At 40.5% G+C, this 26,983-nt stretch overlaps 2 protein-coding genes across 2 annotated transcripts in view; one reads left to right on the plus strand and one right to left on the minus strand.

The window, feature by feature from the left end:
• Positions 1-26,983, minus strand: part of KCNIP1 (potassium voltage-gated channel interacting protein 1) — a 410,402-nt gene that overhangs the window by 109,654 nt on the left and 273,765 nt on the right. The window lies entirely within an intron of this gene.
• Positions 3,470-3,862, plus strand: LOC130486444 (40S ribosomal protein S24-like). The gene has a single exon (XM_056859719.1). The coding sequence runs from the start codon at positions 3,470-3,472 to the stop codon at positions 3,860-3,862; it is 393 nt and encodes a 130-aa protein (XP_056715697.1).

Genomic DNA, 26,983 nt, shown 5'->3' on the forward strand with positions numbered 1-26,983 from the left:
TCCCTGTTTTTTTTAATCTCAGAAGGATAACTAATATAAATGAAATTACCTCAAACCTTTGGTAAGAAATCCAATAGGCTACACTGAAATTTTTATTTTTCATAGTAGAACAATTGTTACGTTACCTACCAGTTGCTTTGTACCTCCTCCAGTTAACTATCACAAAAAGTTGGGAAGGATCACAGAAAACATCTCTTTACCTAACGCTTTGCTCATCCCAAGATTTGCTCAGGCTGTCTTTTGAGGAAACAGCAGAGCTAGTCTGGAAGAGAGACAGATGGAACAAGGCACTGTGCCCTCCGGGCTCTGGTTCTGTTGCTCCAGCAGTACATGGCTATGCATCTGTTCAATCAATGTCCAAGAAGAAGATACCATGTAAGAAGTTTTTGCTTGGTTTCCCCCAGATCGTCAGTCCCTGCTTGGTTTCCCCCAGATCGTCAGTCTCTGACAGTTAACTGCTAAACCCAAACATACACAAACTCAGGTTGGCTTTTAGGATTTAGCCTTAGAAAAAGTGAGCAAACCTAATAAATTTATGCCTTTCATCCCTTTCTTTTTAACATCCTTGCTAGTTTGAATACTAGACGGGGGTACCTACTGCCATTGACTAGTCCTGGTTGGCCCTGCACACTGGAGACACTGCTAAGGTGCTCCACTTAGGTACTTATATACCAGTGTGTGTGTGTGTATACACACACACATAAATATATATATATATATATATTTAAGGGGCTTTTATTAACTTTATACGAATGGTTTTTAATGTATTTATTGAATTTTAATGTGTTGATGTGCTTCATGTGTTGTGTAATTATTAATATTGTTAGAATAGTTATGCATTTTCATGAGTCAAACAAGTATGACTTGTAGCCATACAACTGGACGCTTCTCTTCCTTGCTGTGGTAGAAAGAGCCTTGCTCTGAAAGAGAAATCCTCCCTTACTTTGTGGAAAGGATTAATATAATCCAAGCCATTATTCTCATAAAGGCTTTAAGTTTTGTACTAATAGTTACAACTGTCTCCTGCAGATCTGGAGCAATTACACAAAGAATACTTATTATGGTGTCTAGTAAAGCTGAGTCTTAATAACTAAACTCTCTTTCCTGATCAAGAAATAAAGTACATTAATAGTTTTTCAGGTATATGAAGGTACTAGTACATGAATACCTCCTGTGTTTCCAAATTCCTCTTGAAATTCCAAGTTTTGAGCATTCCTGAAACAAAATTTTTCCAAGCAGCTCTACTATGCAGATATTTTCAATTACCGGTATATACTAAAGCTTTAAGCTCTCAGATGAATCAATAGGACCAATGCACTTCTCTGCCAGAACTGGGAAGGAACATAGTGCAATTTAAAAAAAAATGCTTCAAAATAGTTATTCTTCATTTTTTGATAGTGGGCAGGTACACCATGTACAATAACTTTAGTGGGCAGCAATAATTTAGAGCAACATGTATATGAGATTTTTCTTGGTATTATCTAAAGCAATCACAATATCACTGAATGAAAAAGTTTTTTGAGGGAACAAAAATGGCAATAACAAGTGAATCATCTTGATGTCTGAAAAAAGTGCCATAAAAGAAAGTGAAAATTCCCAGAAGGAACAGACAGTGCTCTACATACAGCTAAAGTTTCTTTTTTCCAGAAAGTTGACATGTGATTTGCACCCAAAATAATGGTGTATAAGGAACAGAGCAGTTTTCTCAGGGCCTGTCCTCAACCAGAGGGATGACTGCTTTAGGCCTTTGCTGTTGGTCACTGGCTGCTTCTACACTGAGATTTCCCCCCACATGGGCAGCAGGAAGCCACCACAGTAAAGGGAATTATCCAGATAACATCATACCCAGTCTGGGCCCAACATACCCAGTCTGGGCCCATACCCAGTCTGGGCCCAACAGTCTGGGACTACCATTTTTATCCCCTTTACTCCAGAGAAAATATAAATCTAACATAAACCTAATTTTCTCTGGTTGTAAAGAGGAAATTGGGGGGTAGCTGCAGGACGAGCATCTCTTTGGATACTCCCCAATATCCACCAGTACAGAGTGAGGGGCAGAGCTAAGTTTTACCTTCAAAATTATTCAAGGCAGCTTCCTGCCAGGCACTACCCCCACCCTAGGGTTGTCAGGTCCCTCTTTGCCACTGGCAGGAGGTTTTTGGGGCGGAGCCTGAGGAGGGCGGGGTTTGGGAAGGAGAGGGACTTCAGTGCCATAGAGTCCAATTGCCAAAGTGGCCATTTTCTCCAGGTGAACTGATCTCTATCGGCTGTCAAGTTGGGCATGATAGCTCAGTAAAGGTTAGTATACCATCAAATCACAACCAGTTCATGGTGAGCCATGAATATTCACCTTACGGCAAGAAATGAACAGAAGTGGTTTGCCATTGCCTTCCTCTGTAAAGCAGCCCCAGTCTTCCTTGTTGGTTTACCACCCAAGCTCTGGCCCTGCTTACCTTCTGAGCTCTGATAAAATTGGGCTAGTCTGAGATATTAGAGCTGCTTTAAAGAGCTTTTTCACCCAACCCCTGTCAAGTTGGACATGATGGCTCAATAGGTAGGAGAAAGTGAGGAAAGTCTTTTCTACAAATTGTCAAATGATATTTAAGCAGTACTGTGAGTCAGTAACTATTCAAAGATCTCCCTGTAGTATTAAATGAGGAAGAAAATGCCACCAAATGGGCTTTGGTAGAATACTAGATTCATTTGCTGACCAGAAGTCACAAAAGAAAGATGTGAGTGAGGCCTTGGACATTGGATAGACCAGAAGAACAAGAAGCAACATGAACATTTAAAGAGAAACATGGGGACATTTTCAAAACTAAATGTTTTTATCGAAATCAAGTGAGGACAGGAGACCAGAAGGAAGAGAAGTGTGTGTGAGTAGTATACAGACTCAATTTTGAAAAATATATATATACATGCTTTGTATACATATAAGAGGGGAGGACAATAACACATCTTTTAAAAAGTTTTCTCTTGTTATCTGCTTAAAAAACAGAAAAAAACAAAGAAAAAACTTTAAAAGAATATGCAGAAGATAAACACAAAAATATAATAACAGTGGTGGTGGATCTAGACATAAGTTTCTAAAAATATCTAAAAACAAGTTTATGTGCAATCGCTGTCCATGTGCCAGAAGTTCAAATATTGGTAGAGTTCTAAGATCCTCCATTGATTTACCACAGGTGGGCTTTTATCTTTCCAGTGTTGTAATATAAGTCATTTAGCTGTAGTAAGGCCATGGAGGGTCCATTTTTGTTGACCATCGGTTAGCCTCCACAAGACAGGCAAATAGTTTAAAAGTACACAGACATCCTCAAAAATCAATGAGCATTCTAATACAAAATTGATATGGGTAATAACTTCTTCACAGAAAAACTGAATGACTGGACACGCCCAAAACACACGTTTAAGGGATGCTAAAGAGTTGCTGTGGTTCTCCTTCTCTGGCCCAGGAGCAGCTGCCAAGATGAGTAATACAGTGACCATCCGAACAAGGAAGTTTATGACGAACAGACTGCTTAAGTGTAAGCAGATGGTGATTGATGTCCTTCACCCTGGAAAAGCCACGGTCCCCAAAACTGAGATCTGTGAGAAGTTGGCCAAAATCTACAAAACAACCCCCAACATCATTTTTGTCTTTGGCTTCAGGACTCATTTTGAGGGTGGGAAGACAACTGGCTTTGGCATGATCTACGATTCCCTAGACTACGCCAAAAACAATGAGCCAAAGCACAGACTGGCGAGGCATGGCCTGGACGAAAAGAAAAAGACTTCTAGAAAGCAGTGCGAAGAGTGTAAGAACAAAATGAAGACAGTCAGGGGCATGGCCAAAACAAACGTCGGGTCCGGCAAGAAGTGAGCCAGCAGATTTCACAGACCAGCTGAATTATCCTGGGGGGAAATATGTGCCGATTTAGCAGCAGGTCTTCAAATAAATTTTATAAATTAAATTTTATAAAAACTGAAAAAAAGGAGTCACTGTGGTGTCCAATATATCTTGAACATAATTTTTTGCTGAATAAATCTCAGCTTAAGATCCATGGAGACAGCAGGTATACGCTTTAAGCCATATCCCATTGCTTTGGCAAAATAGGGTGATCTAGCTTCTTATTCCAATCATTCCAGATCCTGTGTAGGTTATATTTATTAATCAACATCAAATATTTATAAACAAATATTGTAGGATATGGCCATTTATGCATGGGAGGTTTTGCCTTGGATTTGCCGCTCTCTAGATGCACATTTTCCCCATCCAAATTCTCAAAACTCAACAATAAGCCCCCATGCAGAGTTTTGAGAATTCAGATGGGGGAAATGTGCATCTAGAGAGCAGCAAATCCAAGGCAAAACCTGCTGTGCATAAATGGCCTTTGTTTTCTGCCTTGATTTGATCATAGCTTCCAGGAGAAAAGTGAACTCTGACAATGCATTCCTAAGGAGAGTTACTCTAGTCTAAGCCCATTAAAATCAACGGACTTAGACTGGAGTAACTCTCCTTAGGAATGCACTGTGAGACACTTAATGCTGCAGGGCCATATTTAGATACCAACAGATGTTACAACTGTAAGCATTGCCATTCTGCATAAAGTGGCAAGTCATATCTAGACACCAGCTCAGAAAATGGCAAAAACTCATCAACATGACCTATCAATTGGTCCAATGTAAAAATCCCCCAATCGGTCCAAGCCTTCCATAAAAAAGATTTCTTCCCAATTTTTAGTTCTGGATTGGCCCATAAAGTTAACTTAGCATGTGAAAATGGATCAAATTGATATTGTTGTGCCATTATACACTATTGTTCTCTAGCTGCAGAAACTGCAAGAGGAATGGGATCCTCTCTAGCTTAAGAAGACTCTAACACATTTTACTTAGAGAGGGGTATGAGACAAGACGCCGCCAAACGAGCCCAAGACAGATAGTCCAACTGCAAGGGATGATCCCAGTAATTAGTACAAGTTAACAAGTATGCCAGATGATATAAACTAAGATCAGGGAAACCAAATCCTCCTTCATTAAATGGAAATTACATCCTCTTTAAATAAGTTTGAGGTGGTAAGGAACCCTACATACATTTCCAAAACAAAGTATTCATTTTATGACTATATCTGCAAGATATATAAAAAGGAATTGCACATAAAATATAAGTAATCCTAGGTATAATATTCATTTTGAGAGTATTTACTTTGTCCCATAGAGACAAGTTTAAAGTTGCCCATCTGTCTAAATCCAAAGATATGTCAACAATTAGCTTGTTAAAATTTAGCATAATCATGTGTGTAATATTTCTAGGAATCATTATTCCAAGATAAGTAAAGACATCTTGGCACCACCAAAAATGTCCATAGGCAAAAACACTCTATGATATACTGTCTCCCAGTGGAATCAACTCAGATTTTGTCAAATTGATTGAATATCCAGACAAGTCTCCAAAGGTGTTAACCATATTCTTTAATGCAAGAGTGAAAGACAGAGGTTCCAAAATAAATAATAAAAGATAATCTACATAAAGAATACTTTAAAATTCCAGCAAATTATGTATAAAGCCATGATGATGATGATGATTTTGTCTAATAGCACAAGTCAGAGGTTCCAAACATAAATAAAAAATAAGAGCAGAAAGAGGGCAACCTTGTTTAGTATCCCTTGCAAGTGGGCAAGGCACAGAAAATATGCCATATGTCAGCACCCTGGATCTGGGAAATGCATAAAGAATTCTAATCCACTTCGAAAATTCATGAGAAAAACCAAATTTGGTCAATGTAGCAAAGATAAATTTCCAGTATGTTTTGTCAAAAGTTTTTTCAGCATAAAGTGAAAGAATGGCAACTTGATTAGATATCTTACTATTTAAAGAAATGATCAGTGACCAGCCTAAGATTGCCAGGGCCTTGCCTACCTCATATAAATCCTACTGGGTCTACATGTACCAAAGTTGTAACAACCCTTTGAAGTCTGTTAATAAGAATAGCAGTTAATATCTTAACATCCAAGGGTTTAGGAATCACAGTGATTATAGCATCATATTATCATGATGGCAATGAGCCAGACTCAAAAATCTCGTTATATATTTGATGAAGTTTTGGAATTAAGAAATCTGCAAAAGTTTTATACCATGCAATGGGTAGCCCATCTGGGCCAGGAGATTTGTCATTATTCATATCCATCATCACTGCCTTTATTTTCAACCATGCATAAAGGCTCAGCAAGAATATGTTGCTGAATAATATCTAAACATGGAAGATCAAAGTGACAGAAAAATATTTCCAGATTGTTTTCTGTAAATGCATTGCCTTTACAATACAATTCAGAATAATACTTATAGAACTGTAGATTTATTTCACTAGAGGCAGTATGTATTGTATTCTCATCCTGGATCAAAGGAATATAGTTCTGATTCTTTTGCTGTTTTAAACTATATATTAGAATTTTAAACTACCGTATATACCCATGTATAAGCTGACCCGCGTATAAGCCGAGGTGCCTAATTTCTCCCCAAAAATGGGGAAAAATTAGGCACCCGCGTATAAGCCGAGGGTCGGCTTATAACCCCCCCCCCCGCAGGCTTACCTGACAGGGCTCGCCAGCGGCGAGGGTACGGCGGCGGCGCGGCCTGGGGGGGCCTGGGCAGCCTTCCTGCGGCTGCAGGAGGCTGCCCCAGGCCGCTCCCGGCGGGAGGAAGCGGCGGCGAGGCCCAGGGGGACCCGGAGCAGCCTTCCTGCGGCTGCAGGAGGCTGCCCAAGGCCCCTCCCGCCCGGGAAAAATGGCGGCGGGGGCGGGGGGGCCTTGGGCAGCCTCCTGCAGCCACAGGATGGCTGCCCAAGGCCCCTCCCGCCCGGGAAAAATGGCGGCGGGGCGGGGGGCCTTGGGCAGCCATCCTGCGGCTGCAGGAGGCTGCCCAAGGCCCCTCCCGCCTGAAAAAAATGGCGGTGGGGGCGGGGGGGGCCTTGGGCAGCCTCCTGCAGCTGCAGGATGGCTGCCCAAGGCCCCTCCCGCCCGGGAAAAATGGCGGGGGGGCCCGGGGGGCCGGGGCAGCCTTCCTGCGGCTGCAGGAGGCTGCCCCAGGCCGCTCCCGGCGGCAGGAAGCGGCACGGGCCCGGCGGCGGCGGCGGCGGTAAGTTTCCCCCCTCCCTCCTCCCTCCTCCCTTCCTCCCCCCGTATTGACCCGCGTATAAGCCGAGGCCGGCTTTTTCAGCCCATTTTTGGGGCTGAAAAACTTGGCTTATACGCGAGTATATACGGTATATGTTTTAAACTATATATTAGAATTTTAGTCTCTCACCACTGTCCCAAATGACTGGCACAGACAAGTTAAAGCATATTCTGCTCTCACTGATAGTATATTATTTAGTTCATGTTTAACTTTTTGCAACTCCTAGTAAAGTTCTGGTGTGGAAGACTCAGCAAACTGTCTTAAAAGATATTTCAATCTGTCTTTCAATGTTATTTCTTTCATTTCTCTAACCTTCTTATGAGATGCATATGCAATTATTTTTCCTCTAATAAAGGCTTTACAAGCATCCTATTCAATAGCAAGAGTACTAGCTGTTCCTTGATTTATATTAAAATATTCTGATAACTCAGCCTTCATCTGATTTTTAAAAGCTTCATCATTAAGAAGAGAAACATTAAGACATCATAAACCAGGTGGCCTAACCCAGTCTGGAAATTGAAGGACTAATGATAGGACATTTTGTCAAAGATAGGACATTTTGGAGGACTTTCATTCATAGGGTCGCCATGAGTCGGAAGAGACTTGATGGCACTTAACACACACAATGATATGGGGGCATGATCAGAAATAACAATAACATCTGTATTATGGGCAGTAATCTGTGGCATTAGAGAAGCTGACACAAGAAAGCAGCCCAGCTGAAAACAATTATGATGCACAGTAGACATAAAAGTGACGCGGAAGCCAGCGGATTGGCAGTCTGTCCAGGATAACACCATCAGAAAGTCTTCTGCTACTTAGAAAAGTGTAGTTTATTTCACAGTGCAAAGATATAATACAGATACTTCTTACACACTCTCCGCTCATAGCATCCCACACAGAGCTTCAGTTCCACTCCATTATATACACCTGGTGGTCGCAGCCACCAATCACAGCAGATGCTTAGTCATTCTGACTTGCTAATGCATTGCATCAGCCACCTGGCCATAACTGGATTAGGCCAGCTCCCTCTAGCTCTCCAGGGACTTTCCAGGCTGATTGCAACATTACTAGATCCATCTGATCTAACCTGCACCTGTCAAACTAATCTGACAGCCTTGTAATATTGTAATATTGACAAATTCGGTGCAATACACACCGGGGATCAATCAAACCTAGCTCAACCATATAGACTTAAAGTGTAGATTTAACCAAGGAATAATTTTTGCATAGGGGTGTACTTCAATCCAAAGCTGTATCTAGTATGGCATCCCCAAATGTCCAGGAATTCCCAAACCTGGGGCTGGCAATCCTACCCTGCCACCTCCTGCCAGTGGTTGGGGGGACCTGGCAACCCTAAGCAGAGAGTTCTCGTAGGTTATCCGGGCTGTGTAACCATGGTCTTGGTATTTTCTTTCCTGACTTTTCGCCAGCAGCTGTGGCCGGCATCTTCAGAGGAGTAACACTGAAGGACAGTGTCTCTCAGTGTCAAGTGTGTAGGAAGAGTAATATATAGTCAGAAAGGGGTTGGGTTTGAGCTGAATCATCGTCCTGTAAAAAGTAACAAAGGTAATGTGCTATAATTTCACTATTCTTGTGGAAATATAAATGCTCCTTCATCATACATCAACAAAGCCATTTTGGGTTTACAGTTCTGCTTTTATAGATAGGGATTTACTGTACAGCAAGGATAACACTATTCAATGCATCATTTTAAATTTCTAATGTTTTTCTTTCCCCTTGATATTATTGTTTCTAATATTTTGGGTTTTGAAAAGTTCAATAAGCACAGGTTTTCAGTATGCTCCCTATGACAATACCCAGAGCCTTAGCTGAGTTTATTTAAAACATAGCATTGTGTAGAAATCCTTTAAATTATTCTATCCAAAGAGTTCATTTTATATTTGTCATCACTTGAATTTCATTAGCTGCCAGCCTGCCACTTTATCAAGCATTGTTAGATTTCTTTGGAACTTTTCCATTCTCAATATCCTTGGCGATTTCAAATAAATTTGTCTCATATGCACAATTAATGGATAAAAAACAGCTCATGGACAACTACTGACTCATTGTAAAAATGCAATATAAATGAGCTCGCAGAAACAGCATATGAACAGTTTAGAATATGATAAAATAAGGTTCAAGCAGTTGTAATAAAATTTCACTTCTGTTAAACAATTGTTGATTCATAGTCTTTCTAATATATTTGAGGGCCACTATTGTCAGACTGAGCATCCACAGTGTTCAGAGACCCAGGATTTCATTCCACACTCTTTAGAGTTTTGTCAAATTGATTTTATGCTTTAATTGTTTGGGGACAAAGAGGTATATTTTAGAGAAATTGTGGCTTGGATCCTACACTCCCCCCCACAATTATTCTCCTCAGTCCATTGTGAAAGTGGCTCTCCATCGCAGAATGCAAGCCTCTTGCACTTCACACAGTGGCGTGGGGTCATCTGCTGAAGCTGGAGGGTGAGAGATTCAAAACGGATAAAAGGAAGTATTTCTTCACTCAACGCATAGTTAAATTGTGGAACTCCCTGCCCCAGGATGTGGTGATGGCTGCCAACCTGGAAGGCTTTAAGAGGGGAGTGGACATGTTCATGGAGGAAAGGGGTATTCATGACTACTAGTTAAAATGGATACTAGACATGATGCATACCTATTTTCTCCAGGATCAGAGGAGCATGCTGAATATATTAGGTGCTGCGGAACACAGGCAGGATGGTGCTGCTGCAGTTGTCTTGCTTGTGGGCTTCCTAGAGGCACATGGTTGGCCACTTGTGAACAGACTGCTGGACTTGATGGGCCTTGGTCTGATCCACCAGGGCTTTTCTTATGTTACTTATGTATAGATCTGCCATCACTGCTATGTTTTTGTCTCTATGTATACTTTTTCTCTTTTTAAATTCTATTTGGTTGCTGGAATTTGAGTTTTCGTTCCAGTGTTCTTTTTTCTGTTTTTTTTTTTTTTTACTTTTCTTTTTTAAGAAAGAAAAAATCTTCAGAAGCCCTGCTTTGGAAGCCTCTGAGAAAGGCAACGCAAAATGCCCCAATTAAAATTTAAAAAGCTGGCAAAAGGCTTTTTAAAGCCTTTTGGCAGCTGGGAAACGGGTTTGGAGGCACCAGACCCCAGATGCTGAAAGGTAAGGAATGGGCTGTTATAGCGCAAACTTAAAGAGCATTATACCCTTCTGAGCCCATTGATTCCAATGGACTTAGGAGGATGTAACTCTGTTTAAGATTGCACTGTTAAATTGGAGGAAGATGGGATCCATCCCAAGATGCTTCATACCTATTCTGCCAAGGAAGCTTGCTGAGTGACCTTGGGTCAGTCACAGATTCTCAGCCTAATCTACCTCAAAGGTTGTTGGAGGATAAAATGGATAAGAGGAGAACAATGTAAGCCTCTTTGGATCCCCACTGGGGAGAAATATGAGGTGTAAATTATGGAAATAAATAAATAAATATGTATTCTTATTGGGAAGTGAATCATAGAGTTCAATGGAATTTACAGAAACAGGTTCGTTTAGGATATACATCACAGTCAAAAAGACCACTTTTTCTTGAACTTGTAGACTTTGTGTTATGGAACTGGCAACTATTTTGTCCTCTAACATTACTGGCAATATTGCCTTTCCAATTTAAGCTTGAAACTCTGAAACAAGGATCCTAATGGGCATAAAACTCAACTACCGTATCTGTATATCAAGTAATAAGGAAGGATGTCTCACTCTAGTTTCTGAGCAGTTGTCATTATCTTATTGGATATTTGTCCTAGTAGCAAGAATAATTTTTAGATAGCTTTTAGTACTTTGTATTCAGTGAGAAGAATTCTATGTTTCAATTACTTTACAAAAACAACTCATAAATCTCAACCGACTCTTTAAATGCAAAATAATTTGGGAAACATATTCCATGAAGTGCAGGCTACATCTCTACTTAGTTGCCAGTACCTTAAATGACAAAAATCAATAGGGAAAAGCGATCTTGGTACATAAGCACATCAGTAAATTGGCACATTCATTCTACCAAGTAATTGTTCTAAACAGGAACTGAATTACTGTCTTCCTACAATGCATAATTAATTTATGGAATATGCTATTGCAAGGTGTAGTGAAGGCCACTAGTTTAGATTCAGATAGCTTTTTAAAAGGATTTGACATTTATCAAAGATGCGTCTACTGGCAGCTATTAGCCATAATGCCTAAATGGAACTTCCATGTTAATAGACAATATGACTCTGAATAGTGAATACCAAACGCATGCAGTAGAAGAGGGCAAGTGTGGAATCTGTTTGGAAACATAATGCCAGTCAAGTGGACTGTTTGCATGATGGAGTTGGGGGTCTTATACTCTTAATGTGCTAATAGCTATGGCTCTTGGATGTAAATTTATCATATCTGATAATATACGTTAGTAAACATGATGGTGAGAACCACCCATAAAAAGGTCATGTCTGAAAGGAATGTTTCTGCTGTTATTTCCAATAATGCACTACTGATGTGTCACGAAAGTGCATCCCCCCATGCCTATGAATAAAGTGGCTCCAGTATGACATGAACATCCAAAGCTGCTGTAATTCACTGGCCACAGTGCAAAGCCAAGTTTGCAAAGATACAAAGAAAAATAGCTTCTCCTCTATATCTCCCATGAATAAAAACAGCAAACCATCTAAAAAAAAAAATGAAAAGGTGCATATCGAGCACAGGCAAGCATTAATAGTTGAGGGGTTTCAGACCTGGGCATAAACTACGTGAAATAACTAGAGATAAATCCTATTGTAGGATAATATGATGCCACTGGGAGCGGCATTTATGAGTGAATTAGAATCAATTCATTCTCCTGTCTTTGATGAATCCTGAAAATATACCATCGAGTAATTCTGGAGATGAATTTGAAGATTCTTTAGAAAACATATATTTTATATACATTTTTGATGAATTCCTTAACTCTTAGAATTATGAGTACAGCACCAGGCTTACAGTTCTTTGTTTAAAGAACTTGCACATAGGTCTACTCTTCACTTTTAGGAAAGAAGAGAAATGATCAAATTACAAAGTGTATGAGAGCTAACACTATAAAATCTCTGCCTACAGTGTTTAATTTTATTTAACATTGCCATCTGTCCAATCCAAATAATCAGGGTAAAAAACAATAGATTAAAAATCAAATCCAAAAATGTCTTAAGAACCAGTCAGACCACTGGGATATTTATCCCATTATTGTCCACTCCTCTGGTGGCAACTCTGCAAGGACTTAGTCAGAAATCTTTCCTGGTTCTTCTGTCTGAGAACTTTTAATGGGAAATGCTAGGAACCAAACATCAAGCCTAATACAAGTACTGCATGAGGTTGACTACCAAGCTCTGTTCCCTCCCACTGTAGTCTACTAAAATTTAGTGTAAAAATAAGTGTTCCTCCCCTAAAATGCTCATTCCCTGCCAGAAATTTTGTTAGTCTTTAAGGTTCTACTGGATTTTTGCTCTCCCCCCAAAAAAAATGTTTCTTGAATGCACACATAGTGACTTTTGGGTTTGTTGGCTGAGCTATACCTATATCACATCAGGAATCCTAAGCATCTGCTCCCAGTAACTTGCCATTATTAGGAAAAAGTGCCATACATTCTGCTGTAGCTGTCATAGTCATAAAGGGATGACATTCATACTGCAGAGCTATGAAGTCATGTGCCTATGGTATAGTCTTCTCAAATATTATGTGGTGGTGGTAAGTGCCATCAAGTTGCAGCCAACTATATGACCACCCCACAGGGTTTTCAAAGCAAGAGATGGTCAGAAGTGTTTTGCCATTGCCTACTTCTGCATAGCAACCTTCAACTTCCTTTGTAGTCTCCATCCAAATACTAACCAGAGACGGCCCTGCTTAGTTCCCAAGGTCTGACAGGATTGGACTAGCCTGGGCCATCCAGGTCAGAGAATGGTGAACCATATTATTATAGATATAACTTTTCTCAAGTCAACAAGAACAGAGTTACCATTTGTTCAGATGACCTTCTTTGTCTAGTTCAGTGGGGTAAAAACTGAGAAAAGCTTTCTCATAAATCATATTCTCTTCGATTCTACCACCAGAATATCTACTGCATTATTAAACACTGAATGTGTCAACAGTAGAACCATTGTCTTCAACCAGACATAACCAGGAGAGACAATGGCTATTGTTTCTCTGTTGACTGGTCCCTAATTAATTCTATAGAGGACCCAAATTGCACTGAAACTAGGACTATTTTTTTCTGATTTGGAAGAATGTGGGGTCCAGTTCGATCTCAGTATTTCAGGATGCTGCTGAAAAACACTATGCCCCTATTGAGTTCAAAACATGGCAGTGTGCACTGAGGATTCAGTGCAGCTGCTTTAGGGTATGTGATGACCTTCGTGTGAACTGGTTCTTACCATGTCATTGAAACTGACCTACCTGGACCCTTTCAGTGGTGTGACAAAAAGCCAGCATACAAGGGTGTCCCTCCCTGATTCTGATGTTCGCTTGAACAGCTAAGGGGTAGGGAAGTATGTATGTGGGGCAAACAACCATTGCAGCTTTTTGTAACTGGGATCCTGGATCCACCAAAGCCACTTTATGTGGTAGTCCAACATACAGCTCAGAGCAGTGGTGTCCAGACTGTAAAACATCTGATCTGGGTTAAAGTGTTGAAGAGAAAGAAGAGTTGAACAGACTGAATCAGACAAGGCATTACTTCTTTCTCTCCCCTGCCATGTTCAACACAGAGTGGTGTTTGGACGAAGCCAGGAAGTTATGTTTATTTTGAAATATGTTGGGTGTTCTGTTGGCAAACACTTCAGGAACCAAGTTTCTATCAACTTCTCAATCCAGTCCAATGCTTATGTTTCAATCCTAGAACCAACATCACATGTTCCTTCTGCAGAGCTTCTGGAATAAATAAAAATAAAGTCTATATTTTGCCAGTAGTTACTGCATTAATGAAGGCTCCATTCCTTTCCCAGATAGCTCTCCCATCCTCTTAGCTTCAGCTGAAAGGAAAGAAGGGCCTTCAATGATTTAAATTTCATCCTTGATCTGAAATTCAGATGAGCCAGCCTTTGTGCCGGCTGTCTGTATGCATTAAGAATAATCATTTAATTCCCTGTGTATTATTGGTCCTATGCTTCAGGATCTGGTATATAGCAGATAAATCATTTGCTGCCGTTGCCATTTTTCTCTGCATATTTGCAAACTAAAGCTTTGCCTGATATAAATTGCTAACTATGTGTGAAATATGCTAATTCAGTAACTTCTCTTTTCCAGTTTCTACACTGACTAAGAAACATGCCCTTCCAGATACTGTAAATTATGGAAATCAGTCTACAACTGCATCACAACACTAGACAGTAGTTTGTAAGCTTTTACAAGAGCAATCCTAAACAGAATTACACCTTTTTAAATCCATGAAAGTTAACACGTTTAGAAGCGTGTAACTTCATTCAGGATTGCATAGTCAGTCACATGGTCCCAGACTATGGTCGAAGGCATATGGTATCAGAACTACGTTGAATCCAAGCATGAGCTCCTTGGAAGAAAGGTGAGATACAAATTAAATGAATGGACAAAATAATCTCTAGAGCCACCCCCCTCCTCTCAATCTGGGCTGGCGAGGCATGGCCCAGCCCGACCAAGTGACATTTATGTCATATCCAGCCCTTGCAGCAATTGAGTTCGACACCCCTGGTCTAGAGCCATTGGGGGATAGTGGTTAGGGTGGTAGACAAGGACTTGGAAGACTGGTTCAAATCTGAATTCACCCATGAAGTTCATTCAGTGGCTTTGGAGCCAGTCATTCTCTTTAAACCTAAACTACCTGATAGGGTTGCTCTGAGAGTAAAACTGAAGCCATGTACATCACACTGAATTCATTGGAGGAAGAGCAGAATAAAAATGTGACAGATCAATTGATAAACATAGGCTTAGAAAAAATATATGTGCAACATGGCAAGAATGCCCGGGGCAGACTGACTATTGAGGTTACCAGGATTGCCTGGGGGTCACGCCATCACCAAGGCCACCCTGGTTCCAGGCAAGTCTTGTCTCATGCAGTGTGGCCCCCCTGTGAAAGGAGCAACTCCACACAAAATGAGCCTCACCTCATAGGGAGGTAGTTCCACATGAAAAGAGCCCCACACAAAATGAACTTCACTGCTTCATGCAGGGTAGCCTTGCATCTCCTTGTGTGGGCAGTCCCACGTGAAGTGAGTCTTGCGTTATGCAGGGCAAGGAGAGTTTCATCTCACTCACAGCATCCCAGTCCCTGGGCATAGGGTTGCCAGCCTCCAGGCTGGAGATCTCCTGCTATTACAACTGATCTCCAGCCGACAGAGATCTGTTCACCTGGAGAAAATGGCCACTTTGGTAATTGGACTCTATGGCATTGAAGTCCCTCCCCTCCACAAACCATGCCCTCCTCAGGGTCCGCCCCAGAAACCTCCCACCAGTGGCGAAGAGGGACCTGGCAACCCTACCTTGGCAGCTGCCTGCAGCCATCACCAGCAGCCTATTCTCCCTCCATGGGGGATGGTGGGGGAGAGGGATAGCATGGGAGGGTGGTCCTTTTTGTAAGCTATTTTGCCTTCCCTGTTTGCCCCTGAGCAAGCCTATAATCTAAGATTAGTTACTGGTGCTCTTCTTTGTTTCTCCTCATTAAGAAAAGATAAGAAGATGCTGGAATTCTCTGAATTAGATCTGTTCTGCATTCTGTAGATCTATAGAAACAATCCTGTTACTGACAACAATTATTTAATTCCCTGAAACTATTGTTCCTTTAATTTGACTCCCGCTGCCTTAAAATGCAGGGTTTTTTCTTTTTTCTTTCTTTCATTTTTTAAATAGCTTTATTACATTTTACATAACAATACATTTCAATATAGTATCTATCTTGCATCCAGGTTTCTTGAAGTACATTAGCTCTAAAATTTAATTTTAAAATTAAATACAAAAAGTAAAGAAGGATAAAAGGGTGTGGAGAAAGCTTTATGGAAAATAGTTTCATGGCGGGAGAGGAAACGGATTTTAAAAAATATATATCATTATTTTTTTTAAAGAAATGGCAATCCAGGCCTAAAAACAGGCTTTACTTCCTTTGAGTTTTAGGGACTTTTTTTTTTTTTTTTTTTTTACTGCTGATTTAGTGATGGGTAGTCTCCCTATCAGAATACCTGTCCTGGTCTAGATGGGCCAGGCTAGCCTGATCTCATCAGATCTCAAAAGCTAAGTAGAGTTGGGCCTGGTAAGTATTTGGATGGGAGATCACCTAGCAATTCTGCTCCATGGGGCTCCTCACATCCAGATTGTGTGTGTGTGTGTGTGTGTGTGTGTGTGTGTGTGTGTGTGTAAAGTGCCGTCAAGCCGCAGCCGACTTATGGCGACCCCTTTTTGTGGTTTTCATGGCGCCTCCACTTATTACTCAGGGAAAGCATTCAATACAAGCATTCAAAATAACCCCACAAATTATTATTCCTTCCTCCAAGATAAAATTATTTTTTTAACAAGTAAAGCTGATACTCTTCACTGCTTTGCTCTATTGAGTTGAAAAAGACTACAAATAATATTGGCTGCTCTTATGCTAAATCATGAGCATACTTTCTCTGTACAATACAATATGCTTTCAGCCAAAGAGTAACAAAGAAAACAGAGAGAGGAAAGAAGAGGGTACCCAACATAGTGAAGCAAAAGAAAAAATGAGAGGGAGACTTCCAATAAATTGCCGAGCAATGGCTAGAATGCAATAATAACAGTAAGGCTATAGAATGCAATATTCCACAATTGTTTTTTCCTAATAGGACAGGGGACATCATTTGCTTGAATCAGAATACATAATTTGCATGATTCAGGTTCCAAGTTTAATCCCTAGCACCTCCAGGGGAAAGAGAATCTAGATAACAGGACTGCCCAACATCTTATCTCAAGTTTTCTAGGAGTTTCTGATAGTCAGAATAGATGATGCTGGGCTAGAAGGACCAATGGTCTGACTCAGTACGAGGCAGCTTTGCATATCAATGCATCCATCAATTATAAGTCAACTGGTCACCCAATAGTTGATGATTTCATCTCCAAATTTACATCAAGCTGTAAACGAGCTGGAAATTGCATCATTCTATCACCTTTTTATCCCACCATTCCTCCAAGGAGTCCAGAGGGGCATGCTTAATTCACCTCTCCACCATTTATCCTCCTAAAAGCCTGAGTTTGATAGTGCTAGGACCAAGGTCACCAGGTAAACTTCATGCCTGAGTGGCAAACTGAATCCAAACCTTCCCAATCTTAGGGCGAAAACACATGGTCGCTTTAGCCTCCTTTATTCCCTGTTTCAGCCAGGATTGAGCCAGGATCGAACGCACGTTCGGTGAAATGTATGCGTTCGATCCTGGCTGAATCCTGGCTGAAACAGGGAATAAAGGAGGCTAAAGCGACCATGCGTTTTTGCTCATAGTATGGTAACAAAGCATATACTGTCAAGTGGCCACTGTCGAGTGTTTGTGGAGCTTGTATCACGTTCACCCATTAAAACAGAGGCATCAAACTGTTCATAGAATCATTGTATCATAGAGTTGGAAGGGACCACCAAGGTCATCTAGTCACAATGCAGAAATTCACAACTACCTCCCCCATACACCCCCAGTGACCCCTACTCCATGCCCAGAAGATGGCCAAGATGCCCTCCCTCTCATGAACTGCCTAGGGTCATAGAATCAGCATTGCTGACAGATGGCCATCTAGCCTCTGCTTAAAAACCTCCAGGGAAGGAGCGCCTACCACTTCCTGAGGAAGCCTGTTCCACTGAGGAACCGCTCTAACTGTTAGAAAATTTTTCCTAATGTCTAGACGGAAACTCTTTTCATTTAATTTCAACCCATTGGTTCTGGTCCGACCTTCTGTGACAACAGAAAACAACTCAGCACCATCCTGTATATGACAGCCCTTCAAGTACTTGAAGATGGTTATCATATCACCTCTCAGTCTTTTCCTCTTCAGGCAAAACATACCCATTTCCTTCAACCTTTCCTCATAGGACTTGGTCTCCAGACCCCTCACCATCTTTGTTGCCCTCCTCTGGACCTCCTCTGAAGTCTTAGATAAACCCCAATCAAAAGCTCTACTAGAAGTCTCCACCTTCCTCACACATGGCTTTGCAAACCCTAAGGACAACCCCTATTTTGACATTTCTTATAATAAACAGCAAGTTGCTTCGTTCAGCCAGGAAATACACACTGTTACACATTTGGTACTGTTATTGAGATAACTGAATTTAAATTTCAGTGGACAGGGTTCAATATTAGGCAGAATTGGCTATTTATCCCTTTTTCAAAAAGCAGTTAGAATATTAAAACATTATCTAAAGCTGGTTTTAAAACCAAATTCTGAACTCATATACCCTGGTTTAAATCCAGAGTAAGATGGAAGTACTAATTCAGCTCAGATTATGTATATTTATACTGACGCTGAAGTCTGATTCTCACTTGACAGGTATAAAATTAATGCTCCTTTCACCTCTGTCAATCTCAATTGCGATTCTCTTGAGCAGAGATTCCCCCATGTGACCAAAAACTAAGAGCTGATTAAAGCTTCTAGATTGATCCAGGAATACAGTCTTAGATTTCAGTTCAGCCAACTTTCAACCAAGTCTTTAAATTCTTTATATGGTGCAAAGCAAAGCTAACCAAAAGCAATTTTAAAATCATGAAACTGAGGCTTACATAAGACTCTGATGGAAGACAGTATTCCTTGTATTGTGAAATGACACGCTCACTTCGTTCAGCTAATGAAAACAGTGAGAATATTTCTGAATATTATGAAAGAGGGTTTAATTGCATTTGCAAGCAGCCTGTTGGTGTATTAGCAAATTCAGTATTTTCCCCAAAGACCCTTTGGCTAGTTCTGTTCAATAGAAGATAACTGGCAGATAATACACTGTCAATTGAAAATACAATTCAGTTCTGCATTAGTACTGAAGGAATGCATCATCTGAAGAAGCAATGTATTTTGCACTAGGACTGAGATCTATTTAATTTTCTCCCCATTCCATAGAAATGATAAGGTGAGGGTTGGACAGTGGCTGACTAGATAAGTCCTGCATTGTACAGTTAAATTTTTGCTACTTTACATTGCTGCAGCAGAAATAAGGAGCTAATCAATGTGGCATTTTGCCAGGCAGATAAACACTTATCATTTCTGATCACCACCCAAGCTATTTTTTCCATGGTATTGAAAATTTACTGGTACCTGTTTGTGTGTCTTTGTGTGTGTTTCCCCTTGCATGGAAAGCAACTTTTGTGGTACACTGACTCATGCTTGGATATGCTCATGTTCATGTTGCTCGCCCAGTTATTTTACATGTAGACTGGAGAACTTTCTAGCAACAGGAGTCCTGCACAGACATTACATTTACAAATTGGGAGCCCACCAAACCCTCATTCTGTGAATGTGCAGTCCCAACAATATGATTGGATACACATGATTACTTTATTGTGTGATTTGGGCAACACATGGATTTTCCAAGAGGCAGAACTCACATGGAAAAGTCTATGAGTGCCTTATAGTTGTGGGTCACCTGGCAAGCAATATTTTTAGACCCAGTCCACCACTGCAACTGTTGAAATGCAGGATATAAAAATATGGTGTACCCCTTCCCCTGACAGCAGTGAATGCAGCCAGGCTAAAATATGATAACAAAGAATGAGGAGTGTGGGAAGGACTAATGTGGACTAAGAGGGGGAAGGACTAATAGGACGAAGGACTAATAGGACTAATGTATCCTGAAAGTAACTAGGGTATAACTTCTTAGGTAATTCTTGGCATGGGACAGTCATTAAGCTGGAATATTTAAATGAAAAATTAATGCCTGGAAAAGAGCAGAAACTGTTCAGAACCCACATCTACAACTAGTAAATCAATAAATTGCTCAGAAAGAAATCCTAAAAATTGTACATGAAGCTTGGGGGGGATAATTTTCCATATTATCTGCGGTTGTATCACAGAAGAGGTCTCAGCAAATGAACAGGAAGAAGCACAGTCTAGCAGATAACAAAGGACTGATTCAGAACTAGCATCTGTTGCTTCTGTCTCTCAGTAAGCAGAGTGTTACCATCTCAAAGCACAAACTATGGCATATTAGAATGCCTTTCAGTAAACAAGTGCTGAAGAACTGGATTTAAAAAGTAATAAAACCAACTTAAAATGGAAGATCAGCATATCTCCCTTATGACATGCAAAATGACGGCTCCCATTTTTCTGAATTGCCATCTTGTATTTGTGACAATCACTTTCAGAAACAATGATATCATATGTGAAGTTACCCTATGCCATCAGACCAGCGGTCCTTCTAGCTCACCATTTTCTACCGTGAGAGACCCTCTGTCCTGCCGTTCTCTCCCCTTTTGGAATGGTGCCCCCCTCTCAATGTCAGATAGGGCTTCTGACATCTCCGTTCCCAAAACAAGATGGTTTCCCCATGAACAAGATGGAGTTCTCCGTGCACTCCTTCCCCCCCCCCATTTTGCACACGAGCTCCAGCCAGGGATTTACAATTGTATTGGGACCCGACTGTGTAAATCTCCGATCTGATATCGGGTCCCGAGTACAAAGCCGAGAGCTCGGCCATCTCCTCCACTGATGGCTCATAATTGTTTCTGTTTCAGTTTTACTTAAGTAGTTACCGGCAGGAAACGACTACATTGTTTCTTTGTTCCTGTAATCCTACTGTATCAGCCCTATATATGTATCCTCTCTCCCCCAGTCATGTATTCCAGCCTTGCTTGTCTCTTTACTGAAATCACTGACTTTCGGAATAAATCCTTGATCGCTGCTCTGCCTGGATTTGAGTTCTATTGCCTGAAACGCTGTGCATTTGCTGAAGCCTGACACTCAAATACTGTTTTGCTTTTACTCATAAAAAGTAATCATTGTGCTTTTCATAAATTCCTCACAATTCCTTCCATTTGCTTAAAGGAATTGTAGTGTAAATAATATGAATATTCATGTTGACTGTTCACACTTCGCTACAGTAATGGAATAACTAATAGGAATAAGCAGACATGCAAAATTTGGAGCACAAAAAAGTAACAGGATTTTCTGCCTTGTAAAATAATGGTGCTATTCTCCCCCTCTCTTCACAGGGCAAAAAAAAAAAAAAAAAAAAGGTTCTTCTGAGAATACTGTTAGAAAAGAGAATAATAAGTAACAAAAACATACCATGAGGAATGTGCAACATGTCGTTTTTATGTTAATTAGAACCAAGAGATTTTGTATTACTAATAAAGCTTGAGATTTCTCTTCTATGAAGAGGCAATTTTCCAATCAGCAGTAATTACTGAGGAAAATTGTTCTATCCATTAAGAATCTTCCAATTTTCCTCCTTCCTCATATCTTAACTCAGACAGAATATAAAAAGTAGCAAAGAGCCAGCGATTACCTGAGTTTAAAATAGTCTTATAATGTGTTTGAGGAAAAGTTATTAAATCTACTTTATTGGTCTTTCACAGTCATTATTATTTCTGGAAGAGTAGTTTTTTTTTTAAAAAAAACATCCTTTGTGACTGGGAAGTAACTCCTTTACAAATATTAATGATCAATTATTTGCTGGTTTATATTAATGCTGGATGTCATTTATGAAACAATGTGATGGAGTTCTTGTCCTTGAATAGTTGAGATCTGATCCATGCATGGATCAATTAGTGTATAGTCATACAGCAACCCACAGTGCACTAACCTAAGATAACCTAATGCAGACATGGAAAAGTAACAACACATGTGCCACTGTGATGGATACAGGGTTAAATATAGATGTTTTATGCATGGTCGCTTTAACCTCCTTTATTCCCCGTTTCATCCAGGATCAAATTTTTCAGTATGCACGGTATCTCATTCCTTGGAAGCTCAACACTGTTTCGACGCAAAACGAACCTGGCTTTTCCCATTCCTCTTCTGGCCTGAATTAAACCGTTCATTCTGACTCATTCTGGAGTCACAGAGCGTGCATACTCCATTTTCGGGTTGAGCTGTCCCACGCCATCATGCGCCACCCTTTTCCAACCCCCTCTTCAAAGCAGCATGCAGGGGGAAACAGAAGATTGGCTTATCTCACAGCCAAAGCAGTGTGTAAAGAGGTAAAGTGTGTAAAGAGGTAGGGATTCAAGTGCTTCCTGCTACCTCAGAACTCTTTCTGAGCAAAAGAAAGCCTTTTTTAAAATAAGGCTTGGATTTCTCCCCCCCTTCTTTCAGATTGCTCTGTTTTTTGTTCTAAAAAAGCTTTTTTATGTGGCAGTTGGGTTTGGGGGGAAGGACATCTTCTCTCACAGGGAGCAATGCGAGGTAAGCCAATTGCAGAGCAGCATTTAAAGGGGCGGGACTTGATTTGAGCTTGGGAGACTGTTTTTCTGAATTCATGGTTTGATTAGCATGCAGTTTTGTCCCTGATCATTCAAGCCAATGCATACAGTTTCCTCCAACCCAAGTTACTTTAATGAACCCAGGTCCAAGCAGGGAGATCCAGCCTATGCATAAAAGACCATAGACTCTGAGACTGGAATTCTGTCAGCCAATGCCAGCAGGCAGTGGGTGGAGTTTGGTGAGCTGACAGAGAGTCTTCTCTGAGGGAGGGAGAACATCTGGATCTTTTGGCTCTGAACTCCCAAACTGTGCAGTTGTGTGTTGAGACTCTTAGAACCTGTGTGTTCACATATTACCTAGCTCACCTAAACCAAACCTGAGTAGTGACAAAGGGAAGATTGGGGTAGAGAGAGAAACCCTTTCATCAGTCACAAAGTGGGAGGTGGCTCCTGAAATAGGGAGACTCCTAATTCAGAGTTTTGGGGAAAGATTTGTTTTCCACAAGGTGTGGCAAATCTGAAGAGGGAGGAACAAGAGGAGAGTTTGTGTATAAAATTCCATTCTCCAGTGTTCTCCAGGGAAGGGAGATCTGTAGGGTCTTTCTTCTTGTGCTAGGGTAAACCAAGTCCACACTGAGTATAACCTATACTTAATAAAGTCTGAATATTTACTGAAGAGATTGAAGAGTCTGTGTTGTAACTAAATGCTGTGCTGTATTTTGTAACCATCTTAGCATTGTACATCAAGCTGTAACCATTCAAGATCTGAACTGTTCCTAATCAACTGAGCATTGTGCCTCTCTTGAAGTAAAGCTATCAATCTATCTACCCCTTTGTGTGTGTGTGTGTGTATTAAGTGCCGTCAAGTTGCTTCCGACTCATGGCAACCCTATGAATGAAAGTCCTCCAAAATGTCCTATCTTTGACAGCCTTGCTCAGATCTTGCAAACTGAAGGCTGTGGCTTCCTTTATTGAGTCAATCGATCTCTTGTTGGGTCTTCCTCTTTTCCTGCTGCCCTCAACTTTTCCTAACATGACTGTCTTTTCCAGTGACTCTTGTTGTCTCATGACGAGACCAAAATACGATAGCCTCAGTTTAGTCATTTTAGCTTCTAGGGTCAGTTCAGGCTTGATTTGATCTATAACCCACTGATTTGTTTTTTTGGCAGTCCACGGAATCCGTAACACTCTCCTCCAACACCACATTTCATAGGAATCTATTTTCTTCCTATCAGCTTTCTTCACTGTCCAGCTTTCACACCCATACATAGTAATAGGGAATACGATGGCATGAATTAATCTAGTCTTGGTGGCCAGTGACACATCCTTACACTTCAAAATCTTTTCTAGCTCCTTTATGGCTGCCCTTCCCAGTCTCAATCTCCTTCTGATTTCTTGGCTGCAGTCTCCCTTTTGGTTGATGGTGGAGCCAAGGAATAGAAAGTCATGAACAATTTCAATTTCCTCATTGTCAACCTTAAAGTTGTGTAATTCTCCTGTAGTCATTACTTTTGTTTTCTTGATGTTCAGCTGTAGTCCTGCTTTGGCACTGTCTCTTTTAACTTTCAGCAGTAGTCGTTTCAAATCTTCACTATTTTCTGCCAATAATGTAGTGTCATCAGCATATCTCAAATTATTACTGTTCCTCCCTCCAATTTTCACTCCACCTTCATCTAAATCTAATCCAGCCTTCCTAATTATATGTTCTGAATATAGATTTCAGAGATAGGGAGATAAAAAACATCCCTGACTGACACCTTTGCCAATTGGAAACCATTCCGTTTCTCCATATTCTGTTCTAACTGTGGCCTCTTGTCCAGAGTACAGGTTGCGCATCAAAACGATCAGATGTAGTGGCACACCCATTTCCCTTTGGACACAATAAACTTTGATTATCTTCGTTATAATAAAACTACAGCTTCTAAGCCTCTTAATTACATCTAAGGGCAGCCAAGGGAAACTTTCTCCTCACATAAACTTTTGTATGTGGGACAAACTGTGAGACCAATAAAAACTTGCATTTTAGAACACAAATCATGAATTAGGAATTAGAATCTCCATTGGTTCGACATTTTGTTGAAATAATCACTCTGAGAATGATTTTCAATTTTTTGTTGCAGAAAAGGTACACCCGCGATCTTTTGATTATTCTAAGATACAGAAGAAATTACTTCAACAGGAATGTAGATTGATTTACAATTTGAACACTTTGAGCCAAGCAGCTCTCACTTCTGCCATAAACCTTTCATGTTTTCTGTGAATGTGGTACTGTAAGTAGTTACAGGATAAGGATTGACTTGAGGCACATTACAGCTATTGCCAATATAAGTGCTAGGTTGTCGAGCCAGGGTTGACTTCCTCCCAAGCTAAGGTTGCCAACCTCCAGCCAACTTATCTCCAGCCGATAGAGATCAGTTCACCAGAAGAAAATGGCTGCTTTGGCAATTGAACTCTATGGCATTAAAGTCCCTCCCCTCCCCAAACCCCACCCTCCTCAGGCTCCACCCCAAAAACCTCCTGCCTGTTGTGAAGAGGGACCTGGCAACCCTATCCCAAGCACGCTTGGAAATGTGATATGGTGGGATTATAGAGATGTTATCTGTGCTGGTAAGTTTTAATTTTTTGTAGTCTTATTAGATTTAAAAAATAGTTTTTGATAATACTTAATAGCATGAACTTGTTGCAGGTTTAATTTATCAAGAAGATAGACTTTAGATGGATTTTTTTCTCCATGTGCATTGGTGGTAAGTCAGACTTGGCCGGCAATCAGAATTATAAATACCAAGTCATGTTTTATGGGTAGTAATTTATTTTTATGCCTTTATAATAAAGTACTGTTTGTGAAATATTGTGTATGAGGAGAGACTTGGTGAAATGAGAAGATAGCACCTTCTGTTGTCTTTCCCATTCAACTTTGGGAATTCCCATGGTTATCATAACAATGTATCTTTTGACTGTATTTTGAAATGTTATAATAATGTGTATGTTTGTGTAGGTCTCACAATTGTTATTTATTTATGTAAATCTTCTTGAAGATTTGGGATATGTACTTTGGTGTATTTATGTTGTTAAAGACAAAATAACACATTTTATCATCGTTTGCTTGACAATTTATTTCTTTGTGCCCATTACACAGTTGGCTTTTGCCACTTTGTTCTTACCAGCGCAGCCTCAGCAGCAGCGCTCCTCCAGCACAGCGACTGGCTCCGAAGGGGGCATACCTGGGCGTGGAGCTGATGTTAGTCAGCTCCCTAAGACTTTTTGCCCGAGGAACACCCATTTTTGCTGGCCCAGTTACACCAGCAAAAATGGCGGCATAGCTTCCTGCAGCTGCATAAAGTAGTTCCACAGGGCTTGGGGGGAATCCCATTTTCTGTTTGCTACGCTGGACCAGCAAGCCACTCAGGAGGTGGTGTGGCTGCACCATCTCCAAGCGCACCTCGCCTACCCCCCCTTAGGGTTGTGCTGTTAATATAACCGCAAATATGTATTTATGGTGTGGGACAACAACATACAATAGATTAACATCATAGTTTTTTTTAAAAAAATTACACTAACACAGTAGGATAGCTACGTGAGGGTGCCAAAGGACGATTTAGTAAGAGAACAGGTTAGCATTAAAGAGGCTGGTTCTATCAACAAATCAATTCTCTTTTCTGCATATTCAAGATACCTAAAACATTGCTAACAACGTTCATTTTCATCCTACAGAAACCATGTTCCAAAGGTTAATGGAAATGATTTAGAATGCTATGCTATATTTGCTAAGAAGGCAACATTGTTAAAGCATATGTGCTTGAGGAGCAGTTACATTACTATTAATTTATATTATTTAGGATTTCAAAAAGGAAACTATCAGCTTTGAGAGACAGTTCTGGGAAATTCTGTCTGGGAAGATTATTCGAACTGTTCACAATACAATTCCTATTGCTGCATATTACAACAACCATTGAAAAAACACATTTGGGGTCCTCTGGTGCCACATAGATAACACACCATTCCAACAATGGCTGTTGCTCAGAATGCATGGTATTTCTCACACCTGCAACTACCATCCTAATGAAGATGGCACTAATGGTATGGGAATTAACTCTGTGTTCTGGGCAATGCACATGGCTATTGTTTGCATATGTTACTCCTGCAAATATGTAGCTCCACAACACAGAAGCAGTTTTTCAGCAAGAGCTATACCACAATAACAATAAGGCCTTGGTGTCCTTATAGAGGTGATGTGATATCTGAATGTGTGAAGGGTAGTAATAGCTGCTGTAACCAAGTCTTGTATTTAGTGGTTGATATGTTACTACCACTTTAATAACTAACCAGTGAGGCACCCAAAAAGAAGCAAACATTAGGGAGACTGTCTACTCAGCTATAAAATATATCCTGTCAACTTTAAATGTTTGGCTTAGTCCTAAAACGCATCATATCTTTATTCTGAAGAGGAAAATTTGTTTTCATCTCTGTAATGTAAAGTAATA

The sequence above is a fragment of the Euleptes europaea genome, chromosome 1 (assembly GCF_029931775.1).
Source record: "Euleptes europaea isolate rEulEur1 chromosome 1, rEulEur1.hap1, whole genome shotgun sequence".
NCBI classification, from domain to species: domain Eukaryota; kingdom Metazoa; phylum Chordata; class Lepidosauria; order Squamata; family Sphaerodactylidae; genus Euleptes; species Euleptes europaea.

What these genes read in the sequence shown, in the direction of transcription:
- LOC130486444 (XM_056859719.1), top strand. Translation starts at nt 3,470, where the DNA reads ATGAGTAATACAGTGACCATCCGAACAAGGAAGTTTATGACGAACAGA.